The sequence below is a fragment of the Microcaecilia unicolor genome, chromosome 1 (genome assembly GCF_901765095.1).
Source record: "Microcaecilia unicolor chromosome 1, aMicUni1.1, whole genome shotgun sequence".
NCBI classification, from domain to species: Eukaryota; Metazoa; Chordata; class Amphibia; order Gymnophiona; family Siphonopidae; genus Microcaecilia; species Microcaecilia unicolor.
The window spans coordinates 514,529,394-514,552,677 of record NC_044031.1 but is presented as its reverse complement, the minus strand read 5'-3'; the positions used below and the strand labels follow the sequence as shown (position 1 = coordinate 514,552,677).

Genomic DNA, 23,284 nt, shown 5'->3' with positions numbered 1-23,284 from the left:
AATTAGGTGACTAATTGGCACCTAACATCAACACTCTGACCTGGCACTATCTGCAGATAATTTTCAATTATAAGTTTATACAAACATTTCAAGATACTCTTGATTAAGCATAGTGTGGTAAACATTACAATAATTTTACCATAATGAAGAATAATTATAATAAAGGTGATAAATTTAGTTTCCAACACTCAAGTCCACTATTTATTGGATCTAAGATGTTAATAGCAGGAATTTTAAGGAAAAGCATCCCAAAATGTATATAATCTGTTGTCTGCCTCAGTTCCTCTTGCATAGAATTCCAAAGTTGAAGAAGGGGCTGCTACAGTTTCCAAAAAATTCTCTTGTTCCACATCAACAATTTTGTCTTCTATATGTAAAGTTGAGTCCATTGTAACTCCCAAGGTTTTAATTGATGATTGGGCAGTACAGGGCAGACCATAAAAAGAAGTGCGTGCTTGCCATCTCAACTGCTTTAGATCACTATTCCATTGCATGTCTGTTTTCTTACAATTAAGTTTGAGTGTAGTAAATCTTATCCACTGTAAAATGTCAGAGAGACAAGATCATACAGCATTAGCGTTGCTTTTCCAAGTAGACATGCCAACTCAGGTGGAAGTTATCAAACTGGGCTACTCTTAAAACAGGTTATTTTACCACAAGTTGTGCTATTTCAAAACAGGTTCCATTTTATGCAATGACTTGTGATAAAATAACCTGTCTGAATAGTAGCCCATGTTGATAACTTCCCCCTCCCTCAACTCAATCTCATCAGGATGCAGATAAAAAGGAAGACATGTTTCTTTGATAAAATCACACAGAGGAAATAAGAAAATGTTAAACAGGACCAGAGGTGGAAAAGAAGTTTGTTGAACTCCACATTCAAGTCTTTGAGGTTCAGACAATTTGTCTCCCACCTTTATTTGAAAATACTTGTTTGATAGACGTGATCATATTTAGGACAACTCTTGAATACTCCTGCACAGTGAACCCCGTCTGTGCAATCCTGCAGTGAGCAGAGAGCAGCTGAAGCTAGACAGTGCCTCCACTCACAGGAATGGACTCTCTTTTTTCAGCGTTGATGAGTGTAAAGCCCCAAACCCTGGTCCTGGGATGGCCTCTGTAGGCTCAGTATCCATGTGGGGCTATGGTAGGATGAGTCTTTTGCAATGTGCTCTCAGTTCCTTTATTGAAATCCCAGCATCTGGTCCCTGAAATGCTTCCTATGTGAGTAATACAAGTGGGGATTAGAGCTGAGGTTTGCTGAGCTGCAACCTTTTATGCTGTTATCTTCCACCAGCCAGGTAACCTGACAAGCCAAGTGATTCGTCCTATTCCCTGTGCTGCGATTTATCTTAGGGTAATATTAGGTGCAGAAAGCTAATAAATACAGTAGTTGAATTTCATATTCCGCTCTCCCTTTCATTCTGAAACACGGTGGCTCAGCTCCAGCCAATTGTGTGAGCGTGTCTCCGACGGAGAAACCAATAAACCAAGCATTTTTTGTTTTCACCCTTTTCTTCAGCTCACATCAATAGCTAGTTCAGAATTGCTGAAATTGAACATTCCTTGTAACATTAACGAGATGTTATTATAAAAAAAATGTAAGAAATGAAATGTCAACATGAGAACTGTTCTTGAAATTATTGATTTCAACTCTGCCTCCTCTTTTCTCTTACCTTCTGTTTTGTTTTTTCTTGCTCACAGCATGCTATGCCATTTTGGAGGATTTCAAGTCACTCTGACCTTATGGCCTTACATCACGCCTTGGAACTGGAATACTTATAGCAACTTAGCAGCACTTTGGAAACTCTGGCGCCTCCCTTCCACCCATGGACAGTATAGTGTGTCTCATGTCAGCATTGGACTGTCGAACCTTGTGATATCAACATGTGGATGCACAGCTGCAATTTGTCTTAACCTGTGCCCTTTTTGTAAAGGGAAGAGCATGTCTTTATTTTTATTTTTCCAAAAGAGCTGTTGACTTCAGAACTGTGAGCCAGATGAAAATAAGCCATGAGGATGTTCTAGTGGCCTGCTTTTTTCCACAGTGCTACAAAAAAAAAAGAAAAAAAAGAAAGGTTCATACCTGTGAAGAAAGGACCTGTAAATGCGTTGTGGCTGTTAGATTCTTCTCTGTGATGCAGAGCTTCGTCAACACAGCAAAGCCAATTGCACATGCTGAAGGCTAAAATAAAATTTAAAAAACAAACAAAAAAAAACCACCAGTAGACAAATTTTCTTGTAAAGAAGGTTTACTATTTGGTTTCATGCCCAGGGTACTCTCTATATGTCACTACTTATTTATGAACAGAGTGTTTTCATATCCTATAGGAAGAAACTAAGGATAGGATGCACAGGCCATTATAGGCCTTGGCCTTATGACTTGGCAAGTACTTTTAATTTTTAGCACCTCGCCTATTGTAGTCTAAAATATGTCTAATTTAAACAAATATGTACATCACTGAGACAATCATGTACAGGAAGAAATGTTTTTCTGTAAATTTGTAATAATGGATGATTCTTTTACATATTGTTTAGGTAAATGCTATTGAAAGGTGGAAATGCCTTTTGCTAGGTGAAACTAAGAGGCAGTGTGTGCACAAATGGTTGTGCTGTGCCTTATCAAAGTGTTAGGTATAAATATGTAGATATTTTTTTTAGATACATTTGTCAAGACCAAAAGCATGGATGTCAAGTGTCAATAAGAATATTCATTTTATTGTTTTCCAGTGGTTTAACCTCTTCTCGGCTATTTTGATAAAATTCTTACTGCTTAAACACCTTCCCCATTAAACATATCAGAGGCAATCATGAAGCATGTTCTCAGTTACCTTTCTGTTTTCTTTTTTAAATGATGTATTTTTGCCTGCTTAAAAACATAGATGACTGCTCAACCACCTATACCCGCAGAAAAAATACCCTCAGCAAAAGATATATATTTGTATTGGAAAATGCCTTCTTGAGTTGAAGACTAGAGAATGACGTTAGAAATTTACCAAACTATTTTAGTGCCTGTGTTCTTTTTTTTTTTTTTTTTTAATTTTTTTGAAAGAAAGAAAAAAACTATGGGTCCTGTTTAGTATGGGGCTCATTTTTGAAAGAGAAAAAAACGTCTAAAAAGTGGCATAAAGCAGCATTTGGACGTTTGTCTCACCAAAACTTCCAAATCAGTATTTTTGAAATCCATTTTTCTATGCAGTTTGTCTGTAGTGTGCCCAAATCTCAAGGAGGTGTGTTAAGGGTGGGATTTGGGTGTTCCTAAGACTTGGAAGATTTTCACTCATAATGGAACAAAACGAAAATATCCGGGACTAAAACTAAGATGTTTTGAGCTGCATTTGTTCTAACAATGAGTAAGCCACAAAAAAGTGCCCTAAATGACCAGATACCCACTGGAGGAATAAAGGAATGATCCCCCTTTACTCCCCCAGTGGTTACTGAACCCCTCCCACCCCCCCAAAGATGTAAAAGAAACAGTACATACCACCCTCCATGACAGCTTCAGATATTATAGACAGTTCTATTAGAGCAGCAAGCAGGTCCCTGGAGAAGCCTAGTCGTCGGTGCAGTGCACTGTAGAGAAGGGGACCCAGGTCTGTATCCCACTCTTACAGTTTTGGTGAAAAGTGTGAGCCCTCCAAAACCCATCAAACACCTACTGTATCCACATCTAGGTGACACCTGCAGGCATAATTGCTATTGTAGTGGTGTATAGTTGGGTACAGTAGTATTTTAGAGGGCTCACTATTTAGTATAAAGGAGCAATGGTGAGATGTGTACCGGAAGCATTTAGGTGAAGTCCACTGCAGTGCCTCCTAGGGTGTCCCATTGCCTTACTGGGATGTCTGTGTGGCCAGTCTACTAAGAATGCTAACTCCTCCTACATCCCAATGGCTTGATTTTGTGCATTTTTCACTTGGACCTTTTTTTTTTTTCGAAAATGCACAGAGTACAAAAACATCTAGCAACTAGCCATTTTCAAATAAAACAAATATAGATGTTTTGCTGTTTTGAAAATCGCTACATTTGTTTTCGGATTCTGGACGTCTTGACCAAAGTCGGACTTAGACGTCATATTGAAAATGCCCCTCCACGCCATGTTAGCTGTATAACATGAGAATTATTGCATGCCAACAGTGCAAATCTGGGCTATCAATTAATGCAGCACATTAATCTCCGGTTTTTATAAAGGTTGCCCAAATTTTTGGGTGCCCAAAATTGAGCACGGATCCCAGATCCATGCACAAAATAATTAGTTAATGTGCTCCAATGATTTAATTATTGAAGTTAACAAGCACTTAATTGTCACTAATTATGATTTGCACACAGATCTGGCTGCGTGCTATTCTATAATACTGGGTGCCTAAATCGGATCATGTGCAGCTCAAAAGGGGAGGGGATGCATGGGTCAGGGGTATAGTGCTGTAGAATAACAGAGATCCACGCCCAACTTACACCAGGTTTCAGCAGGTGTAAGTAAGTCCTCGCTCCCAAAGTTGGATGTGGAAATCCACACTGAGCGCCATTCAATAAAGGATGCTCATCCTGGAATGTCCTTTATTGAATAGTGCTGAGCGTAGATTTTTCCCGGCACCTAATTTTCAGTGCCATTTATAGAATCTGGCCCTAAGGGAGTAATCTCTAAGGAGCCATCTAGTTTAGATGGGAAGAATGTATGTAAATGCTGGTCATTCTAGTCATTTACATACATATGAAAACATTTGCAAGTAAATGAGACGTTTCCAGCTAAGTGGTATTCTTAAGTATGCATCTAAATGCTATGGCATACTTTGCATATGGGTGTTCACATGGACAAATTTTAGGCTGGGTACCTAATGAGCATACCCGGGGATTCTATACAGTGCGCCTAGAAATCCGTGCTGAAATCCAAGCAGATTATATAACAATGTGCCTAACTTAAGAAGCTTAACAAGGTAATGAGCGCTGATATCAGCACTTAACAAGCAATAATGAGCACTAATTTGCACCGATTGGAATTTAGGCACACAACTCACTAAGTGTATTCTGTAACAAAGTGTGCCGAACTTCTAATGTGCAGGCAAAAAAGGGGCGTGTTATGGGTGGAGAAATGGGTGTTTCGTGGGTGTTCTGAAATTTACACGTGTAGTTATAGAATATGGCCCATTGCGCATAAATGTACATGCTGGAATTTATGCCACATTTTTGTTGGTGTAAATGGATGCACGTTGTTTTAGGCGCTGAAATATTCAACTATGCGTATTCTATAATCGGCACCTAAATCTAGGTGCCGATTATAGAATACACTTGGCACTGATTTCAGCGCCGATATTTTAGGGACCATATATAGAATCTCCCCTATAGGGGTCAATATTCAGCTGGTGGCACTCAGTGTTTTGTTGACTGATGCCAGCATTAAACCCAGAAAATGCTGGGCCATATCTGGGCTCCGGCATTGAATTTTTAAGTTTGCAGAGCCGACTAACTCATAGCCGGTTAAGTGCGATATTCAGCACTTAACCAGCTATGGGTTCCCATATAAATATAGGACTGACTTTTATGCGGGTCCTATTTATACAATTAATCTGGTAGGCTAAAGCTCTGAATATCAGCACTTAATCGGCCAAGTGCTGACTCCACCCCTGGAACACCCCCATAATAGCCAATAATAACTATCTGGTTATTTTTAGTGGCACTAACTGATTAAGTGCTGCTAAAAATGAGTGATTAGCCTGAACTGGCTAGGAGCCATTTCTGGCTGGTAAATCACTTTGAATTTCGACCTAGTAGATTATAAAATCTTATAATTCATTCAGTTTTTTGCAGTCTAGGTGCGATTGTTTACACCAGCTGTATGGCTGGTATAAGTGTCCTAACCTTAAATATAAGAACTATGTTGGTCAAGTACGCTGGTATTCTATAAGGGAGAAAAGGCACCTATTTTTTGCATAGAATAGGCTTCAAATATGTGCTTCATAGTGCCTAAATCTAGGCGCCCCTTCGTAGAATTACCATCTAAGAGTTAGCATGCATTAAGCATCCTAACACAGAAAATGCCTTTTGGGACCTGGATGTCACCTTACATCTAATATAGAGTTATTAGCCACAGATGAGAGCTGTTGACACCACTTCAAAAGTTGCAGCTAATTGCGTAGTGTATTATCTGCCATGCAGTTGACAGACCATTGCGATATTTTCTCAGTATTTACCATGATGGCCCTCTAAGAAATACTGGGAACACCCACAACATTGAGGGGCATAGTTATCAACTTGGGTTACCATTAATACATGCTATTTTGCTACTAAAGAAGGAGGGAGTTATCAAGCTGTGATAGGAAGTAATCTGAATTATTTGCCCCTTAATGTGACTTAAAGGGCACTAATGCAGGTTGTGTTGCCCTAATGCAGTGTTGTCTAAGTCACCATGAGCAGCATCATAATAAAATGCAAAACATGCAAATGCACGTTAAAGTAGCTCATTATTATCTAAATGCTAAGCGCACACTGTAAGCCACAGTTACCACACAGGAGCATTAGGTTGCCAAGTTGCAATCAAATGCTACTGGGCCACTGTGTAAAGGGGGTGACCCAGGCCCAGTAAATGTTAGCAATAGGACCCCCCCCCAAGCTGAATGTCCCTCTAGAGTGCCTCCTCCCACAAAGTTAGCCCTGAACCATCCCCCAACCCAACTAGCCCCCCTCAGTGGTGGTCCCTACCATTAACCCACCTCAAGCCTGAAACCCTCCCCCACCCTTCTGAAGGCCCTCAATGAGCCTACCATAGGTAAATATTTGGTGGTGAGTGGTCTGGGCAAGAGCAATGGTCAATCACTCCTGTTCTCACTGGTACTGTAATCTAAATGGTGCTGGCAACCCCTAGCAGTAGTTTTGCATAACTGCTGCTATGATTAATCTTTCTGTGTAAGGGCATATGGAACGATGATCCCCTAGTGGTAGACTTGGAGCTAGTTTGGATTATGATGCCCACGAGGGCAGGGGCAACCAGGCATCACTCCTGCCCAGACCAATAGCCACCAATGATTTACTTACAATAGGCCCATGGGGGGCCTTCAGGGAGGTGGGAGGAGAAGGTTGGGGGTTCATGGTGAGGACCGCCACGAGGGGAGGGGCTAGTCAAGGGGATGGTTTGGGAGGAGAGCTTGTTCAGGAGGGTGCCCTAAAGGGGCATTCTGCTTTGAGGGGCTATATTGCCAACATTTACTGACCTGTTACCAGCCCCTTTACACAATGGCCTGGGAGCATCTGGCCACAACTTGATGGCCCAATGGACTAATGTTGCATGCAATGTGGCTCGTACGCAATGTTGGTTCTTTACTATGGGAGACAACAACCTGTGGTAGAGAAGTGCCACAAGGTGGTGACTAATAACTGGGGTTAACAGTAAAATAACATATCTTAGTGATAGCCCACGTCACTATCTTCTCCCCTTAATTCAAGTAACTGCAAAATCATTCCACACTTTTTAAAATAGGGCTATGTATGAAAAAACTGTCCAATCCATATATTTAATTTGTGTAGAAAAAAATATATATATAGACATGCCCTTAATAATAGCAATATTTAGCTAGACGTATCCATAGAAACGGCTTCTACCCAGATAAGTCCCGCTCACTGGACCCATACCCAGATTTTCAGCATCATTATCCAGATGGTGTCACTGAACACCCAGGCTTATGCTAGGGTGGTCAGAGGACAGAACTTGGGTAGAGCTGGGAGTTACCCAGTTAGCAGCATTTTTCAGTCTGCTAGCCGGGTAAGTAACCAGGTAAAGATAGGATGGCAAAAATATGCATTGATTTTATTCAGGTAGTTATCTGGGTATTGGTCTGAACTTTGTCGATACCAAGATAACTGTCAGTGACCCAATTATACCTAGCTATTCAGTGCCAGCTGGAATATGGCTCTAAAAAGCCTGTGGTGACTGATATTTTTTTAAAATGCTGACCTCTGTGGGTTAAATATTGGGGGTCGGCTTTATGTGATGCCATGAGTGGGACTCCATACAAAAAATGTATAACATGACATAAATGGTTCATTAATAAATGGGATAAGAATTTGAAGTAACAACAATATATTAGTGGGGACTACTGTACGATGAAGACTTCTATGTAGCCTTTTTAAGGAAGGTTAATTGGATGCTCACAATTAGTAGAGATGGACTGTCATTTGCAGCCACATGGGAAATGTCAACATGTTGTTAAAACCTGAAAATGAGCAGAAAAAAAAAACAAATTTGGGGAAGGGGGTTGCCCAAAAATTGTGCATACTTTTTCAAAAGAGTGCACTCTATTTGGAAAATGGGTGTATTCTTTCTAAAAGATTGCATACTCTTTGCCCAATAGTGTACTATTGTGAACTATATATGAACCTGCATGTATAGCACGGGCAAGAGCATGCTATAGGGAAAAGAGTGTGCTCTCCATTGGAAAGAGTATGCCCTTTTTCCAAATAGCTTGCACTATGGCGCTCATTTTCAAAGCACATAGGAACTAATGTAACTTTGTAGGTCTATGTGCATTGAAAATGAGCCTCTATATGACTTTACTCCCATGACAAAAACGGCTAAATGAAAACAAACAGACATCTCCAGAAAAAACACATGAAACGACAAGTCATGGAAATTTTCTTGTTGCCCATTCCTAATAATTAGCCCAAGACTCTTCCTGCACGGAGCCATCAGGTCTGCTCACTGACCTAAATAAAATTCTGACTTTCCAGACTATGGGGTCCTTAAAACTGCAGCAAGCACTAGCACATGCATACTGCAGCTTTAAAGGGTTTACTGCAGGGTACGCTCGGGTGTCCTGTAGTCAGTTCCGTGTTAGCGCAAGCACACCATGCGCTAAAAAATTATTTTTACTTTACTGCAGAGGGGGCATGTCTGGGGGACAGAGAGTGGGCATTTTTGTGGTAATCAGCATAGCTACATTGCTGCATGCTAGCTGATAGCACGTGAGCCCTTACTGCCTACAAAATAGGCGGTAAGGGTTCATGTGCTAATCTTTTTTAATTTAATCCACAGTACAAAAAAAGCACTTAAACAGGGAGGAGTTAAAAATCTATAACCATTCAAAATCTAACTCCCATAGCATTAAACCTAATATCTAGAAGGCATATTTAAATATTGCTGGATCTATCAGAAATGCGTAATTCAACCATTAGACAATAACTTAGCCAATCAAATATAGGGCGAATATGTAATCTTCATTGATCCATGAAGTAGAGAGTCCTTATCAAATACTGTCAAAAGCATGAAAGATACTTATCTTTTATTTATATCTTCATCAATTTTTCAATTTTTTGGAATATATAAAATTCAAGACAGGAGACCCATCAAACTGACATGAATTCACGTTTCGCCATACAGCTGTTCCAAGGTCTGTCTCCTTCTCAAGAGATGTTCATCTCAAGAGATCTGTCTCCTTCTCAAGAACTGTCCATCTCTTGATGGTGAGAAGGACACCTCTTGAGAAGGAGACAGACCTTGAAACAGACATATGGTGAAATTCGTTGCCAGTTACCTTAGCGGGGTTTTAAAAAGTTTGGATGGCTTCCTAAAGACAAAGTCCATATACCATTATTTAAATAGACTTGGAGAAAATCCATTGCTAATTTCTAAGATAAGCAGCATAAAATGTATTGTACTGTTCTGGGATCTTGCCAGGTACTTGTGACATGGATTGCCCACTGTTGAAAACAGAATGCTGGGCTTGATGGACCTTTGGTCTGTCTCAATATGGCAATACTTATGTACTTAAGAATTGTGAATTCTTGTCAGTTTGATGGGCTTCCTGTCTTGAATTGTATACATTCCAAAAAATTGAAAAATTGATGCAGAAATAAAAGATAAGTACTTTTTATGATTTTGACAGTATTTGAGAAGGACTCTGTACTTTATGGATCAATGAAGATTAAATATTTGCCCTATATTTGATTGGCTAAGTTATTGCCTAAGGGTTGAGTTATGTGTTTCTCATAGATCCAACAATATTTAAATATGCCTTCTAGATATTAGGTTTAATGCTATAGAAGGTAGATTTTGAATGGTTATGGGTGTTAATCTTTTTTAATTGCCACATACTAATGGCAACATTAGCGCATGCGCAATAGCAGAACAACAGGAGGCGTTGATCAGCAAGTGCTCCAGGAATGTAGATAAAGAGCAGCCCATATGCACCAGAAGGTGAAAACAAAAGCGATAAAAACAGGGCCATGTTTTGCTTAAGGATGGCTGTATCATGGGCAAATGACTAGAGAGAACCAATAGGACACACTTCATGCTAGATTTCATGAATGAAACTTTGTAGAGCACTGCTGTGACTGTGTTGGCTAATTGCCTGTTTTGTTAACTCTAGAGTGCAAAAAGTGGCCATGTTGGGCACTGTTTTTTTCTCTCTTCTGTTTTCAATAAATTGTCTACCGTCTTCACCTTTTGGTGTATACGGTCTGCTCTTTCTCTGCATTACTGGAACATTAGCACATGGCCATTAATACAAAAATTTGAAAATCACTCATTTTACTGTTGCACTAAAAATGGCCTTAGCACGCAGGAAAGACCCACGTACAGGCACAATAAGGCCAGATTTTAGTGTTGCTTTTTAAAAGGGCCCCTATGCATCTGAAATCTGCTCCTGAATTTTACCAGTTCTCCTCCTTCACTTTTAACATACTCATATTAAAGAAATTTTGGCACCAGTGATTCAGATTTGTTTTTGTCTTTTTGAGGATTAAAACCCCAGCTTTGCACATCTGCAAAAAGAAGTCAGTGTGTATAAACAAGGTAACTGTCTCCTTTCAGAGGCCTTATATTGCTGCTAGGATTATCCATTTATGGATTTGAAAGTTTGCTTCATTTCTAGTGGAATGAAAATGTTTTTGCTTGCTGCTTTATTTTAAGTACAGTAATCAGCAGGAGGAGCTTTCTTTCCACCTTTAAATATTTTTTATAGACAATAAACATACTGAAAATTCAATATTTTATCTGGATCTTGTTGTACAAAAGGGTGTTGTGTCCAAAATATGTACAGAATTTTCCTTCATTAATTTTGTGTTTAAATTAATAAAATAGATTATGAAACGTTTAAAAAAATGAATCTCATGCCTGCTGTTTTTTCTTTTTTTTTTACAATTTTTAATTTAATGAGTATGGTAAATGTTGCTGCATTTTACCTTTTCTTTCCAGACTTTCACATGCTGTATAGTATTTTAATAAATAATGCAGTGTCCTCTGAATTACCAATTCACTGAATAATCAGGTACAAACCTTAAAATAAGACACCGTAAGGTATGTCTCTGTTCATAAATAAATTTGTCCTGAAACGGAAAGGGGATTTGATATATTGCCTTTCTGCGGTTACAATTAAAGTGGTTTACATATTATATACAGGTACTTGTTTTGTACCTAGGGCAATGGAAGGTTAGGGGATCCTTTTTCCAAGCGGTGGTAAAAGGATCCCTACAGTTGCGTCAGTGCACATGCTGATGCCTCCTTTTACCACCACCTGTAAAAGGACTTTAAAAAAAATGGAAATGGTGGTGCAGTAAGTATATAGAGAATCCACAAAGCGTGAAGAACTCAAAGAAGACCCACGGATACTTTGTAAAACAAACAGAAAAGTGGGCACAAAACCAGGAGTCCCAGAGACTGGATCACAGTAAAGCTAAAACCAAATTTTATTAATTAGTATATTTGACTCGACACAACCGTTGTGTTTCGGCCAAAAGGCCTGTATCAGGAGTCTAAATACTAAGGTAGACAGCTAATGATGATCCAGAATAAGAAATACTGGCAAATAGTGTATAAATGGTCTTAAAAAAGACCTTTGTATTGGATCGTAGAACGGATCAGTTGCGTGAAGGGTTCAGCAGTAAATTTGAAGAAACAGCTGATGGCAAATGACAGCCCTTATAAAAGGAGAGGAGAAAATAGCTGTTTCTTCAAATTTACTGCTGAACCCTTCACGCAAGTGATCCGTTCTACGATCCAATACACAGGTCTTTTTAAAGACCATTTATACACTACTAGCCGTTAAGCCCGTTAAAACGGGCGCGTATTGGAATGTTTTTTTTTCCCAAGGCCCCCCTCCCGTTGCAGCTGCCAGGCCCCCTGCCATCCTCCTTCCCTGCCAGCTCCAAGGCCCCCTCTGTCCCTCCCTCCCAGCTCCAAGGCTCCAGTCCTCCCCCCTTCCCAGCTGCAAGGCCCCCTGCCCGCCCTCCCCCCCTCCCTCCCAGTTCCAAGGCCCCAGGCCCTCCCCCCCAGCTCCCAAGGCCCCCTTCCCTCCCTCCCAGTTCCAAGGCCCCCTGCTCTCCCTCACAACTGTAAAGGGCCCCATTCCCTCACAACTGTAAGGGCCCCCTGCCCTCCCTCCCAGTTCCAAGGCCCTTGCCCCCCCCCGTGCCTTCTTTCCAGCCAGCTGGAAGGCCCCCTTCAGTCCAGCCCTCCCAGCTCCAAGGCCCCCCCTCCTTCTGAGACCTCCCATGTCCCCTCCCCCCCAAGGTAGCCGCTACCGCCCCCCCACCCCGGAGTCGCCCCCTCCCCCCCTTCACCCGGCCTTGGCCCTCTCTTCGTTATTCAACTTACAGCAGCGCCAAAACAGCAGCAAGCAGCAGCTCTCGTTGGCCTTCCTTCACTGCCTGTGCCTCGCCCTCGTGTGACGTCACGTCGGCAAGGGCGGGGCACAGGCAGGGAAGGAAGGCCGACGGGAGCTGAAGCTGAGCTGCTTGCTGCTGTTTCGGCGCTGCTGTAAGTTGAATAACGAAGAGAGGGCCCGGGCCGGGTGAAGGGGAGGTGGTGGCGACTCCGGGGGGGGCGGTAGCGGCTACCTTGGGGGGGAGCGGTAGCGACGTCAGCGGTTCCCTCCCTCCCCTTCCGCGCAGTTTCCCTCTCTGTCCCACCCCCCTCCCCCCGTCATCACGTCTTGACGCGGGGGCGGGACAGAGAGGGAAGTCTCTACTGCGCATTTGCAGGTGAGTCGGTCACTTGCCATTTATAGGTTTGATTTGCCAGTATTTCTTATTCTGGATCATCATTAGCTGTCTACCTTAGTATTTAGAATCCTGATGCAGGCCTTTTGGCCGAAACACAACGGTTGTGTCAAGTCAAATATACTAATTAATAAAATTTGGTTTTAGCTTTACTGTGATCCAGTCTCTGGGACTCCTGGTTTTGTGCCCACTTTTCTGTTTGGTGCAGTAAGTATAACACTTTCTGCATGGCCTTTTCCAAGGGGGAGCCCTTACTGCCTTCTATTTGGAAACAGTAGGGGCTCCTATTCTAACCTAGCGGTAACCGGGCTGTGCACAGTGCTGCCCGATTACTGCCGGGTAAGACCCCGGTGCTAAAAAATTTAAAATACATTTTTGGTGCCTGAAAGGCCGTGTAGTGCAAGTCGGCACAACCACTGGGCTCCTGCGGTAGCCTGGTGGTAGGGCCGAATCACTGCATGCCAAGCCCGCGGTAGCCCTACTGTGGCTTGGTAAAAGGGCCCCAAAGTGACTTGCTCAGAGTCACAAGGAGCAGCGGTGGGAACTGAACCTAGTTCCCCTGGTTCTTAGGCTACTCCTCCACTCCAACTTAATCTAGCTTCTACTGTAAGTTTATAGAAGAAAGAATGTAAGTTTAAGCTGCAATATGCAAGATATCATGGTTTTGTAAGACCAGCTGTAGTTTTCGAAGGCCTCTCTTTCTCTCATACCCTGATGTTTAGAAGCAAATGCGGGCACTAGAGGCCATTAGCACTGAACTAGAGCCTGCATTAGCGCAGAATGTTCAGAGGCTCTAGTGTGGGTAGGGTTCTCATATGTCCAGTTTTACCCGGATATGTCCTCTTTTTGAGGACCCAGCGGGGCATCCAGGTGGATTTTGCCAGCCTTCCCATTTGTCTGGGTTGCGGGTGGGCAGGTTCAAAAAAAAAAAATCTTGGAGTCATTTTTAACAATATGATGACATTTTCAGTGCAGTATGTCACGGCTGCCAAAAAAAGCAAATAGAAATTATAAAAAAGGAATGACACTGAAAATATCATTATAGTTTATGGTTTTTGCTTTTGAATGGGTCCAGGATGTGCTTGCACTCTGAGTATTATATGGAGCTCTGGTTGCCCCAGTTGAAAAATCGTATATCAGAACTAGAAAAGGTTCAGTGATGGATGACAAAAATGATAATGAGGATGGAACGCCTTCCTTATGCTGAAAGGCTAAACTGGTTAGAGCTCTTCAGAATGTAATTATGTGTGATGTTGAACAGTTACTGTAAATAACGGTTACTTAAATCTTTCACACAACATTAAAACAAGAGGACATTCCAGTGGTAGTTATAAAAAAATTGCCTAAAATGAGGCGCCAGAATGATGCACGTAAGCTCCAATTAAATCTAATTAGTGTCAATAATTGCTTGCTAAATTGGAATCATTGGAACTAATTGGCTTGTCGTTCAATTAAATTGGATGCGCAAATTGGGCATGTGGCCAAATTTGTGCATGCAATTTTTGGTGACTTATAGAAGTAGGGGGTAAATACTGCAGTTGAGTGTGGAGCTTCCCTTATACAATACTAGCATAAGTCCGCCTTTACTCAAAGAACCATAAGAGAGTAAAGCAGCAGTAATATTTTCAGGAAAATGCAAGGGCAGCAAGAATGAAAAGTTTGGACATTAGTGTTCAGTAGATTGTGTGTTATCTGCCAAAGATTTAGCCATCAGGGTTTAGTACATACAGTGGTGGAAATAAGTATTTGATCCCTTGCTGATTTTGTAAGTTTGCCCACTGACAAAGACATGAGCAGCCCATAATTGAAGGGTAGGTTATTGGTAACAGTGAGAGATAGCACATCACAAATTAAATCCGGAAAATCACATTGTGGAAAGTATATGAATTTATTTGCATTCTGCAGAGGGAAATAAGTATTTGATCCCCCACCAACCAGTAAGAGATCTGGCCCCTACAGACCAGGTAGATGCTCCAAATCAACTCATTACCTGCATGACAGACAGCTGTCGGCAATGGTCACCTGTATGAAAGACACCTGTCCACAGACTCAGTGAATCAGTCAGACTCTAACCTCTACAAAATGGCCAAGAGCAAGGAGCTGTCTAAGGATGTCAGGGACAAGATCATACACCTGCACAAGGCTGGAATGGGCTACAAAACCATCAGTAAGACGCTGGGCGAGAAGGAGACAACTGTTGGTGCCATAGTAAGAAAATGGAAGAAGTACAAAATGACTGTCAATCGACAAAGATCTGGGGCTCCACGCAAAATCTCACCTCGTGGGGTATCCTTGATCATGAGGAAGGTTAGAAATCAGCCTACAACTACAAGGGGGGAACTTGTCAATGATCTCAAGGCAGCTGGGACCACTGTCACCACGAAAACCATTGGTAACACATTACGACATAACGGATTGCAATCCTGCAGTGCCCGCAAGGTCCCCCTGCTCCGGAAGGCACATGTGACGGCCCGTCTGAAGTTTGCCAGTGGATGATGCCGAGAGTGATTGGGAGAAGGTGCTGTGGTCAGATGAGACAAAAATTGAGCTCTTTGGCATGAACTCAACTCGCCGTGTTTGGAGGAAGAGAAATGCTGCCTATGACCCAAAGAACACCGTCCCCACTGTCAAGCATGGAGGTGGAAATGTTATGTTTTGGGGGTGTTTCTCTGCTAAGGGCACAGGACTACTTCACCGCATCAATGGGAGAATGGATGGGGCCATGTACCGTACAATTCTGAGTGACAACCTCCTTCCCTCCGCCAGGGCCTTAAAAATGGGTCGTGGCTGGGTCTTCCAGCACGACAATGACCCAAAACATACAGCCAAGGCAACAAAGGAGTGGCTCAGGAAGAAGCACATTAGGGTCATGGAGTGGCCTAGCCAGTCACCAGACCTTAATCCCATTGAAAACTTATGGAGGGAGCTGAAGCTGCGAGTTGCCAAGCGACAGCCCAGAACTCTTAATGATTTAGAGATGATCTGCAAAGAGGAGTGGACCAAAATTCCTCCTGACATGTGTGCAAACCTCATCATCAACTACAGAAGACGTCTGACCGCTGTGCTTGCCAACAAGGGTTTTGCCACCAAGTATTAGGTCTTGTTTGCCAGAGGGATTAAATACTTATTTCCCTCTGCAGAATGCAAATAAATTCATATACTTTCCACAATGTGATTTTCCGGATTTAATTTGTGATGTGCTATCTCTCACTGTTACCAATAACCTACCCTTCAATTATGGGCTGCTCATGTCTTTGTCAGTGGGCAAACTTACAAAATCAGCAAGGGATCAAATACTTATTTCCACCACTGTAAGTACATAAGTACATAAGTACATAAGTAGTGCCATACTGGGAAAGACCAAAGGTCCATCTAGCCCAGCATCCTGTCACCGACAGTGGCCAATCCAGGTCAAGGGCACCTGGCACGCTCCCCAAACGTAAAAACATTCCAGACAAGTTATACCTAAAAATGCGGAATTTTTCCAAGTCCATTTAATAGCGGTCTATGGACTTGTCCTTTAGGAATCTATCTAACCCCTTTTTAAACTCCGTCAAGCTAACCGCCCGTACCACGTTCTCCGGCAACGAATTCCAGAGTCTAATTACACGTTGGGTGAAGAAAAATTTTCTCCGATTCGTTTTAAATTTACCACACTGTAGCTTCAACTCATGCCCTCTAGTCCTAGTATTTTTGGATAGCGTGAACAGTCGCTTCACATCCACCCGATCCATTCCACTCATTTAGTGGTCCGGTTGGCATTCCAAGCGGCATCAATACTTAAGTTCTCCTGCGTTAATTGGTGTGCAAAATTTGTTAGCCTAGGAGGAAAAATGTTATCCTTCAGGATACTTGGCAATTGAGGACTAAGAGAGAGAGAGCAATCATCTCTTCTCTGTACTGTGGATGAAAGAGGAGGACCCTAAGGCACTGTAGAAAGAGTAAAGCATCACTAATAATAGTGGAATAGAGGCCTAAGGTGTCAAGAAATGGGCAGAGCAGGCTGGTGTAAATGCTCACGCATAATCATAAGCAGTTAGGTGTGTAAATGTTAGTATTCCATAATTGGGCACGTAACTGCCTGACATGCCCCAAACCGGGCTCATATCTTAGTTGAAATAAGAACAATAATAAGGAGCTGCTAGCCAGGCCAGAGAGAAAGAGAGAGAGCAATTTCTATCACTGATGATCAAGTTATAGTGAGTTTTATGTAAAAGACTAATGTTTACTCAATTATTCAATGATGTTTATCTAGGAGTGATGATATTATGCCCCTGATGCAGGCATCTAACAAAACGTAGTCACCCAAAAAGATGGAGACAGAATTCTTTGTTTATCTATGCAAACTATTAACTGTGCCTTGAATGATATTCCTGTTAATGTTACACATGCTTAAATGTAGTTGTCATAGACGGGCCTTTAAAGACAATGGTTGTAGCTATGCTTTGGCTTACACTTGGAGAACAGGTCTTACTTTTTACACTGCCTCATTCTGACATTTCTGAGGTAGTTCCTAGAATAAATCAGATGCTGCGCCCCTCTCTTTTCTCTGATATTCTGAAACTCTCTGCTGCTTTCCTTGCATAGTGACCTGTCTCTTAAGAGCTTTAAGACAAACCTGAAACCTTGACCTTCAGACAAAGGTTGCCCAGGGTCTGCAGTCAGTTAAAAAGCGAAGTCACTCCTGCCTTTGATTATGTGTTTTACTCTTCTGTGTGTCTGTGTCTATCTCCTTTTCGGTGTGCTTGCTTGTCTGCCCTATCATTATTTGTAGTTACTTTCCTTTTCTATGTGTTTTTAGCTTTGTACACTGCTCTGCTTTGCCCAGGCAACTAGGGAGGTTAAGAAAATTCAATAAACTATAAACTCTTCCTAACATTGGTTACACATACCCCAAATAATCAGCCATTTTGATCCTGCCAATACTTTGTAATCAGTGTCTTTCTACATAAATGCCAGTCTTCCTCATTTTCCTGCTCTGTCCATTTCTTGACACCTTAGTCCTTTGTGCCACTGTTATTAGTGATGTTTTACCCTTTCTACAGTGCCTTAGGGTCCTCTTCCATCCACAGTACAGGGAAGAGTTGATTGCTCTCTCATTTTCTGAGTCCTCAATTGCCAAGTACCCTGCAGGATAACATTTTCCCTCCTAGACTAACAAAGTTTGTGCACTAATTAACTCAGGAGACCTTAAGTATTGATGACACTTTGAATGCCAACCTGACCGCTAAACCCTGATGGCCAAATCTTTGGGGGATAACAGACAATCCACTGAACACCAGTGTCCAAACTTTTCATTCTTGCTGCCTTTGCATTTTCCTGAAAATGTTGCTGCTGCTTTACCCTCTTATGGTGCCTTGAGGTTTTCCTGCCATTATTGGTGCTGCTTTCCACTTTGGGCTCTTCCTGCCAGTGTTGTTTCTCCTTTACCCCTCTCCTGATACTCTGGAGTGTTCCTGCCAGTGTTGGTGTTGTCTTGTCTTGGGGTTTCAGGATAATATTGGTGCTGCTCTACCCATTTCCATGTGACTTAGCGTTTCATTCCGTTCATTGTACCACTTTGTTGCTTGGAGTCTTCAGACAACTTAATGCTTTTTGTACTTCTTGTAGTTGTGTGGGGTCTTCATGCCACTCTTGAAGTCATGTAGCACTGCTGCCTCAATGACAGATGCCTGCCAGAAAGTTTTAAGCTAGTTTGTTTAAAAATTGGTAGAAAATCCCACTGTTATATTACAATACATTAAGGTCTTATAGCCCACTACAACCAACAAGTTCTAAGCGGATAACAGCAGTTGTACAAAATAGTCACAATCATCTGAAACAAAATTTTACATCTATGGTTTAAGAAAAATATTTTCTAAAATGGAGTCAAAACTCATAATAATGTTTTATTAGCCTAAGAAAAAAAGAGAATTCCAACTAGAGGCTGTCTGATAGGTTAGTGAGGACTGTAAAGGACTGTGTAGACTTGGAACGAAAGTCGATTAGAAAGCCGACAAGAGTACTTTTCATTTTGACGCAGGAGATGTTGCAGCTCCATTACAAGATCAACAATTTTATAACAAATACAAGGATTGATTGTTCTGATCGCAAAAGACTCCTAATGCAGGCCCTCTAGGCCGAAATACAGCTGTGTTGAGTCTTGTCCATCGATCAATAAATATTGGATTTTTATCTGGAGCGTCATCCATTTACTTTGAGCCTTCTTCGCTGTTTTGTTTGTTGTTGCATATCTTTATGCATATTTCATGCCATCTCCTGGGTTCAAACATTTAGTAGTAGTAAAAGCTACTTTGCAGACTGAACAATTCTGGCAAACAGTATGTCCTCCTTGTCGAATATCTTATAATGGAGCAGGATTAGATAACATTGTTGGAGATAACAATTCTTTTAAATTATTGCCTCATTTGAATGCTAGTTGGATTCTCTTGTCATTGAACCCTGGCAAAGCAGAGAGAACTTTCCAGTTGTTTTTCAGAATCCTGGCTATTTGTTTTCTTGCACCATCATACTGCAAAACACAAGTTATAGCTTCAGCCTCATCATTTTTATCTCTACGTTGTTTTTGGATACAATAGTAGGTCACGATTATTGTACAATACTTGTTTATAAGCATTTCTCACTAATTGTTTAGGGTAACTGTTCAATAATTTCTTTGTTAGGAACTTTGACTGTTCTTTATAATCTTCTCTAGATAAATATAATTGTCTATATCAAAAGAATTGAAACAGTGGTAGACTATTCTTAAGGGCCTCAGGATGGCAGCTCTTATAGTGTAAAAATGTATTGCAATCTGTGGATTTCCTAAAGACTTTTGTAGCAAACCCTGAGCAATCCTTGATACCAACACATGTAAGAATGAAATATTCTCATTATAAACAGTTATTTCAAATTTTATAGTAGAATAGCAACCATTCAGACAAATTTAAAAAATCATCCAGTGAGGTCTTAGCTCCTGTCCAGACCAAAATATGTCATCTATAAATCTGGCCCAGATTTTCACCAATCTAAAATGGTCAGATTTATGCACAAGATCCTCCTTGAATTTTGTCATAAAGAGATTTGCCACACAAGGGACCATTATCAACTCCATAGCTACCACTGACACTTGCTGAAAAAAATGCCCTTCAAAAAGAAAAAAACATTTTTGTCATTGCTATATTTATCAGTTGTATTAAAAAATGTGTAGATACCCTTTGTGGTCCTGCTGTCTAATCAAGAAAATGTTCAAGGACTCTCAAAGCTTCTGATTGTGGGATCACTATATATAAAGATATTATATCTAATGTAACCAGAACTTCTTCATCAGCTGCCACTGAGACACGTTCCAATAAATGTAAAAAAAATCTCAAATATATGAAAAAGATTTCTCAACCAGTGGATTGTTTAATCAGACCTCTTTTAGACCCCTTCTCGACCCCTCTACACGGAGGGGTAAAGAGCGTTAGCTCATCCAAAAGGGTTTGAATTGTTTCCCCAACCTCCAGGGTTACCCCGTCCCATGGGGGTCTGTTCTGGGGAGGCATCAGCTGCCGCAATTCAAACCTGATCCCCATGACCACTGCTTTCTGTCTATCTGGATCTAGGTGTATCCTGGGCCATTTATGTTCCCACATATATATTTCTAATCTACTCTTTCTGGTCCAGTCTGTGTAGTTTATTTGTGTATAGTAGATAATAAGGAAAGAGTACATATAATACAATATGTAGGAATAAAGACAAGGATAGTTTTCTGGAATAAGATCTTATTTATTCTTACCAAGATAAAGTCTTCAGTTTAATACATACATCTGGGTTCAAATGCACAGAGCTCTGCCGTCGGTCAAGTGCTGAAGAAGCTTCTAACTTCTCTGTCTGAATGTTTGCTCTTTTATAGGCATGGATCTCAATAGATGCTTATGGCAGTACCTATTTTTTTCATCTTATTGGCCAATATCTCTGTACCAATTTTTTTCCTTTTCCGGCAGATGGTCATTTGTACTTTTTTGTAACATCTTGTACCAACTCTTTCCTGTTCTAGTTATTTTGAAACATTTCTTTTCCGCCCAGGTGTCCATCTGCACCCAACTGTCTTTTCCGGTAAACATCTCTTGCTCTTGCTATTTCAAAACCTTGTACCATTTCCGTTACCCTGAACATCTTATTTTTATTTTTTTATTGTTTCCAAACTGTCTTAATACTAGTATACCAGTTTCACAATCTATTTTTATATAATCTTATGACCTGTGTGCCATCCTATAGAAATACAAGCTTGATTTTACAAACCATTTTTATCTATTATTCTATCATCATATATGCTATATTCAATTTGTAATTAGTTTCAGGTTTTATTAAGACTTCATCATATAGTCCTGCATTTGCAGGTTCTCAATTGTTATGCCATTAGTGGGTTATCAGGCCTAGTCAAGGCTTCTCTGCTGACCAAAGTCCTGTAACCTGGCTTACCACCATTCCAGTGGATACTCAAGTTCCAATCCATATTAACATTCCCCTCTTCACCCTATCCCATAGGGTGACACCAGGGTTAACGTACCATGGTACCATCCATTCCAGAAGGTATCCTTGTAAAACTGTTGTTCTGCAGAGTCTATTCTAAAACCTGATATGGTCAAATTACTGATATTCAGATCATAACATAGGCACTACTTCAGTCATTTCTTTTATACCAATACTTTTGCTCAACCCATTAGTATGCAGGTTCTATTCTTACTCTTATATAGGTGTGTATATATATTCATAACAATCATTCATTCCTTTGGTTATATACTGATTATAGGTTATATATATATATATATAGTTTTGCATTGATTATATAGTTATATTCTTTGTTTTTATTGCATTATTTCATAAAGCTTAACGTTCTATATTGTATCCCTGTGTGCTATATTTGATTATACAGTGGCAGACATTTCTACCATGTCTCTAGCATTTGCATAGCGATTGGTCCTTCTCAGAGGGAGATAGTCCAATGTGTTATCTCCTGTGGTGTTGGGAAGGAGATTTTCGTACAGGACATATTGTCCAGCTGTTGTCTTTTTCATTATTGCAGTTTCAATTAAGCGTTCTACCAAGCCTCTAGCACAAGGGATTATGCAACATCCTACTAATACAAAAATTGCTACCACTATGATTATGGTCGTGGCTGCTGAAATGATAAATGTCTTCCATTTACCAAAAGCTCTATCCAACCAACCAGTCCAGGATGTGTCAACACCAGAGTTCTCTGCCAATTCTTGTGACAGTGAGGTTAAGCCTTCCAAAGCTCTGGTGATTGATCCATCTGGAGCAGTATTGTTGGGGATAAAGGTGCAACACTGTGTACCTATTTTCCGGCACACTCCGCCCTCTGCTGCCAGAAGTTGGTCAAGCACTAATCTGTTTTCCAACGTCATCCGGCTAGTGGCGTCTAATTGCGCTGCAATTCCTTGAACTGCATCCCTGGTATAATTGACAAATCTCTGCTGGTTGTAATATATATAATTGATCCAGTCTAAATTCTTATTTATAGTAGCCCACCAAAAGAAAGCTGATTCAAATCCTGCAGCTATTTGGTTTCTGGCTTTGAACTCATCAGGAACCCCTCTTGGAACTCCAATTGCATCTATATAGACCCGATCATCAAAAGATCCAGGCATTGCATTTCTCTTCACTCGTGAGGAAGAGCTGCTATGAGGAGGGAGCAAAGATGCTATTACAATTGGAATTACCAATTTGACCAAGGCACATCTGCCTGTCCAACTTCGGTGAAGTGTATGGTGGATAGTACGGGTTCCACAATACCACCATATGTCTGCTCTAGCTTGTGAAAAGTCTGTGAGATTTAGATTTCGTAGAGTCCCTTTTTCTAGGGTTGTATTACAATTGGTCAAATTTCCTAGAAACCGTGTATTTTTCACCCCATATCGTTCCAGACATGTATGATATCTGGTAGCAGGATCTGGAATCCTGAATGCAGGTGGAACCCTCAGCCGAGGGGGTAGGTAGGGATGGTGCTCGTCAAGATGTTGACAAGACTTATTCACTTCAGTTGTTACTTGAAGCAACTCTAGCATACACCAAAAACCATCTGGATCATTGCGGAGATCTAAAGGGAAAGGAACTACTGTTGGTTCAGCTCTTGCATGGGAACAAAAATAACAATTAGAGACATTCAAACTCTTTGTAGTATAATGCGCCCATTCAAGCCACAGGTTTGTTTCTCCAAATCCTGTTTCTAATGCCATCAAATCTTTGGAATTATTAATTGGCACGATCTGGTAAGGAATCTTTACTTCTGGGATCTTTGTTGGCATCAAAGGAT

General features: G+C 41.0%; 1 protein-coding gene across 9 annotated transcripts in view; it reads left to right on the top strand.

Annotated features, from left to right (window-relative positions):
- The window catches only part of EYA1 (EYA transcriptional coactivator and phosphatase 1), a 321,910-nt gene extending 310,918 nt beyond the window's left edge, over window positions 1–10,992 (top strand). For 8 of the 9 annotated variants that reach the window (XM_030215477.1, XM_030215459.1, XM_030215501.1 and 5 more), the window contains one exon: window positions 1,705–2,798. In XM_030215477.1, coding sequence (XP_030071337.1) covers window positions 1,705–1,785 — 81 coding nt within the window. In that variant the 3' untranslated portion in view covers window positions 1,786–2,798. Of the gene's footprint in view, window positions 1–1,704; window positions 2,799–10,725 lie in introns of those variants that run through there. The other variant, XM_030215486.1, reaches the window with a different exon arrangement.
- The last annotated feature ends 12,292 nt before the right edge of the window (window positions 10,993–23,284 follow it).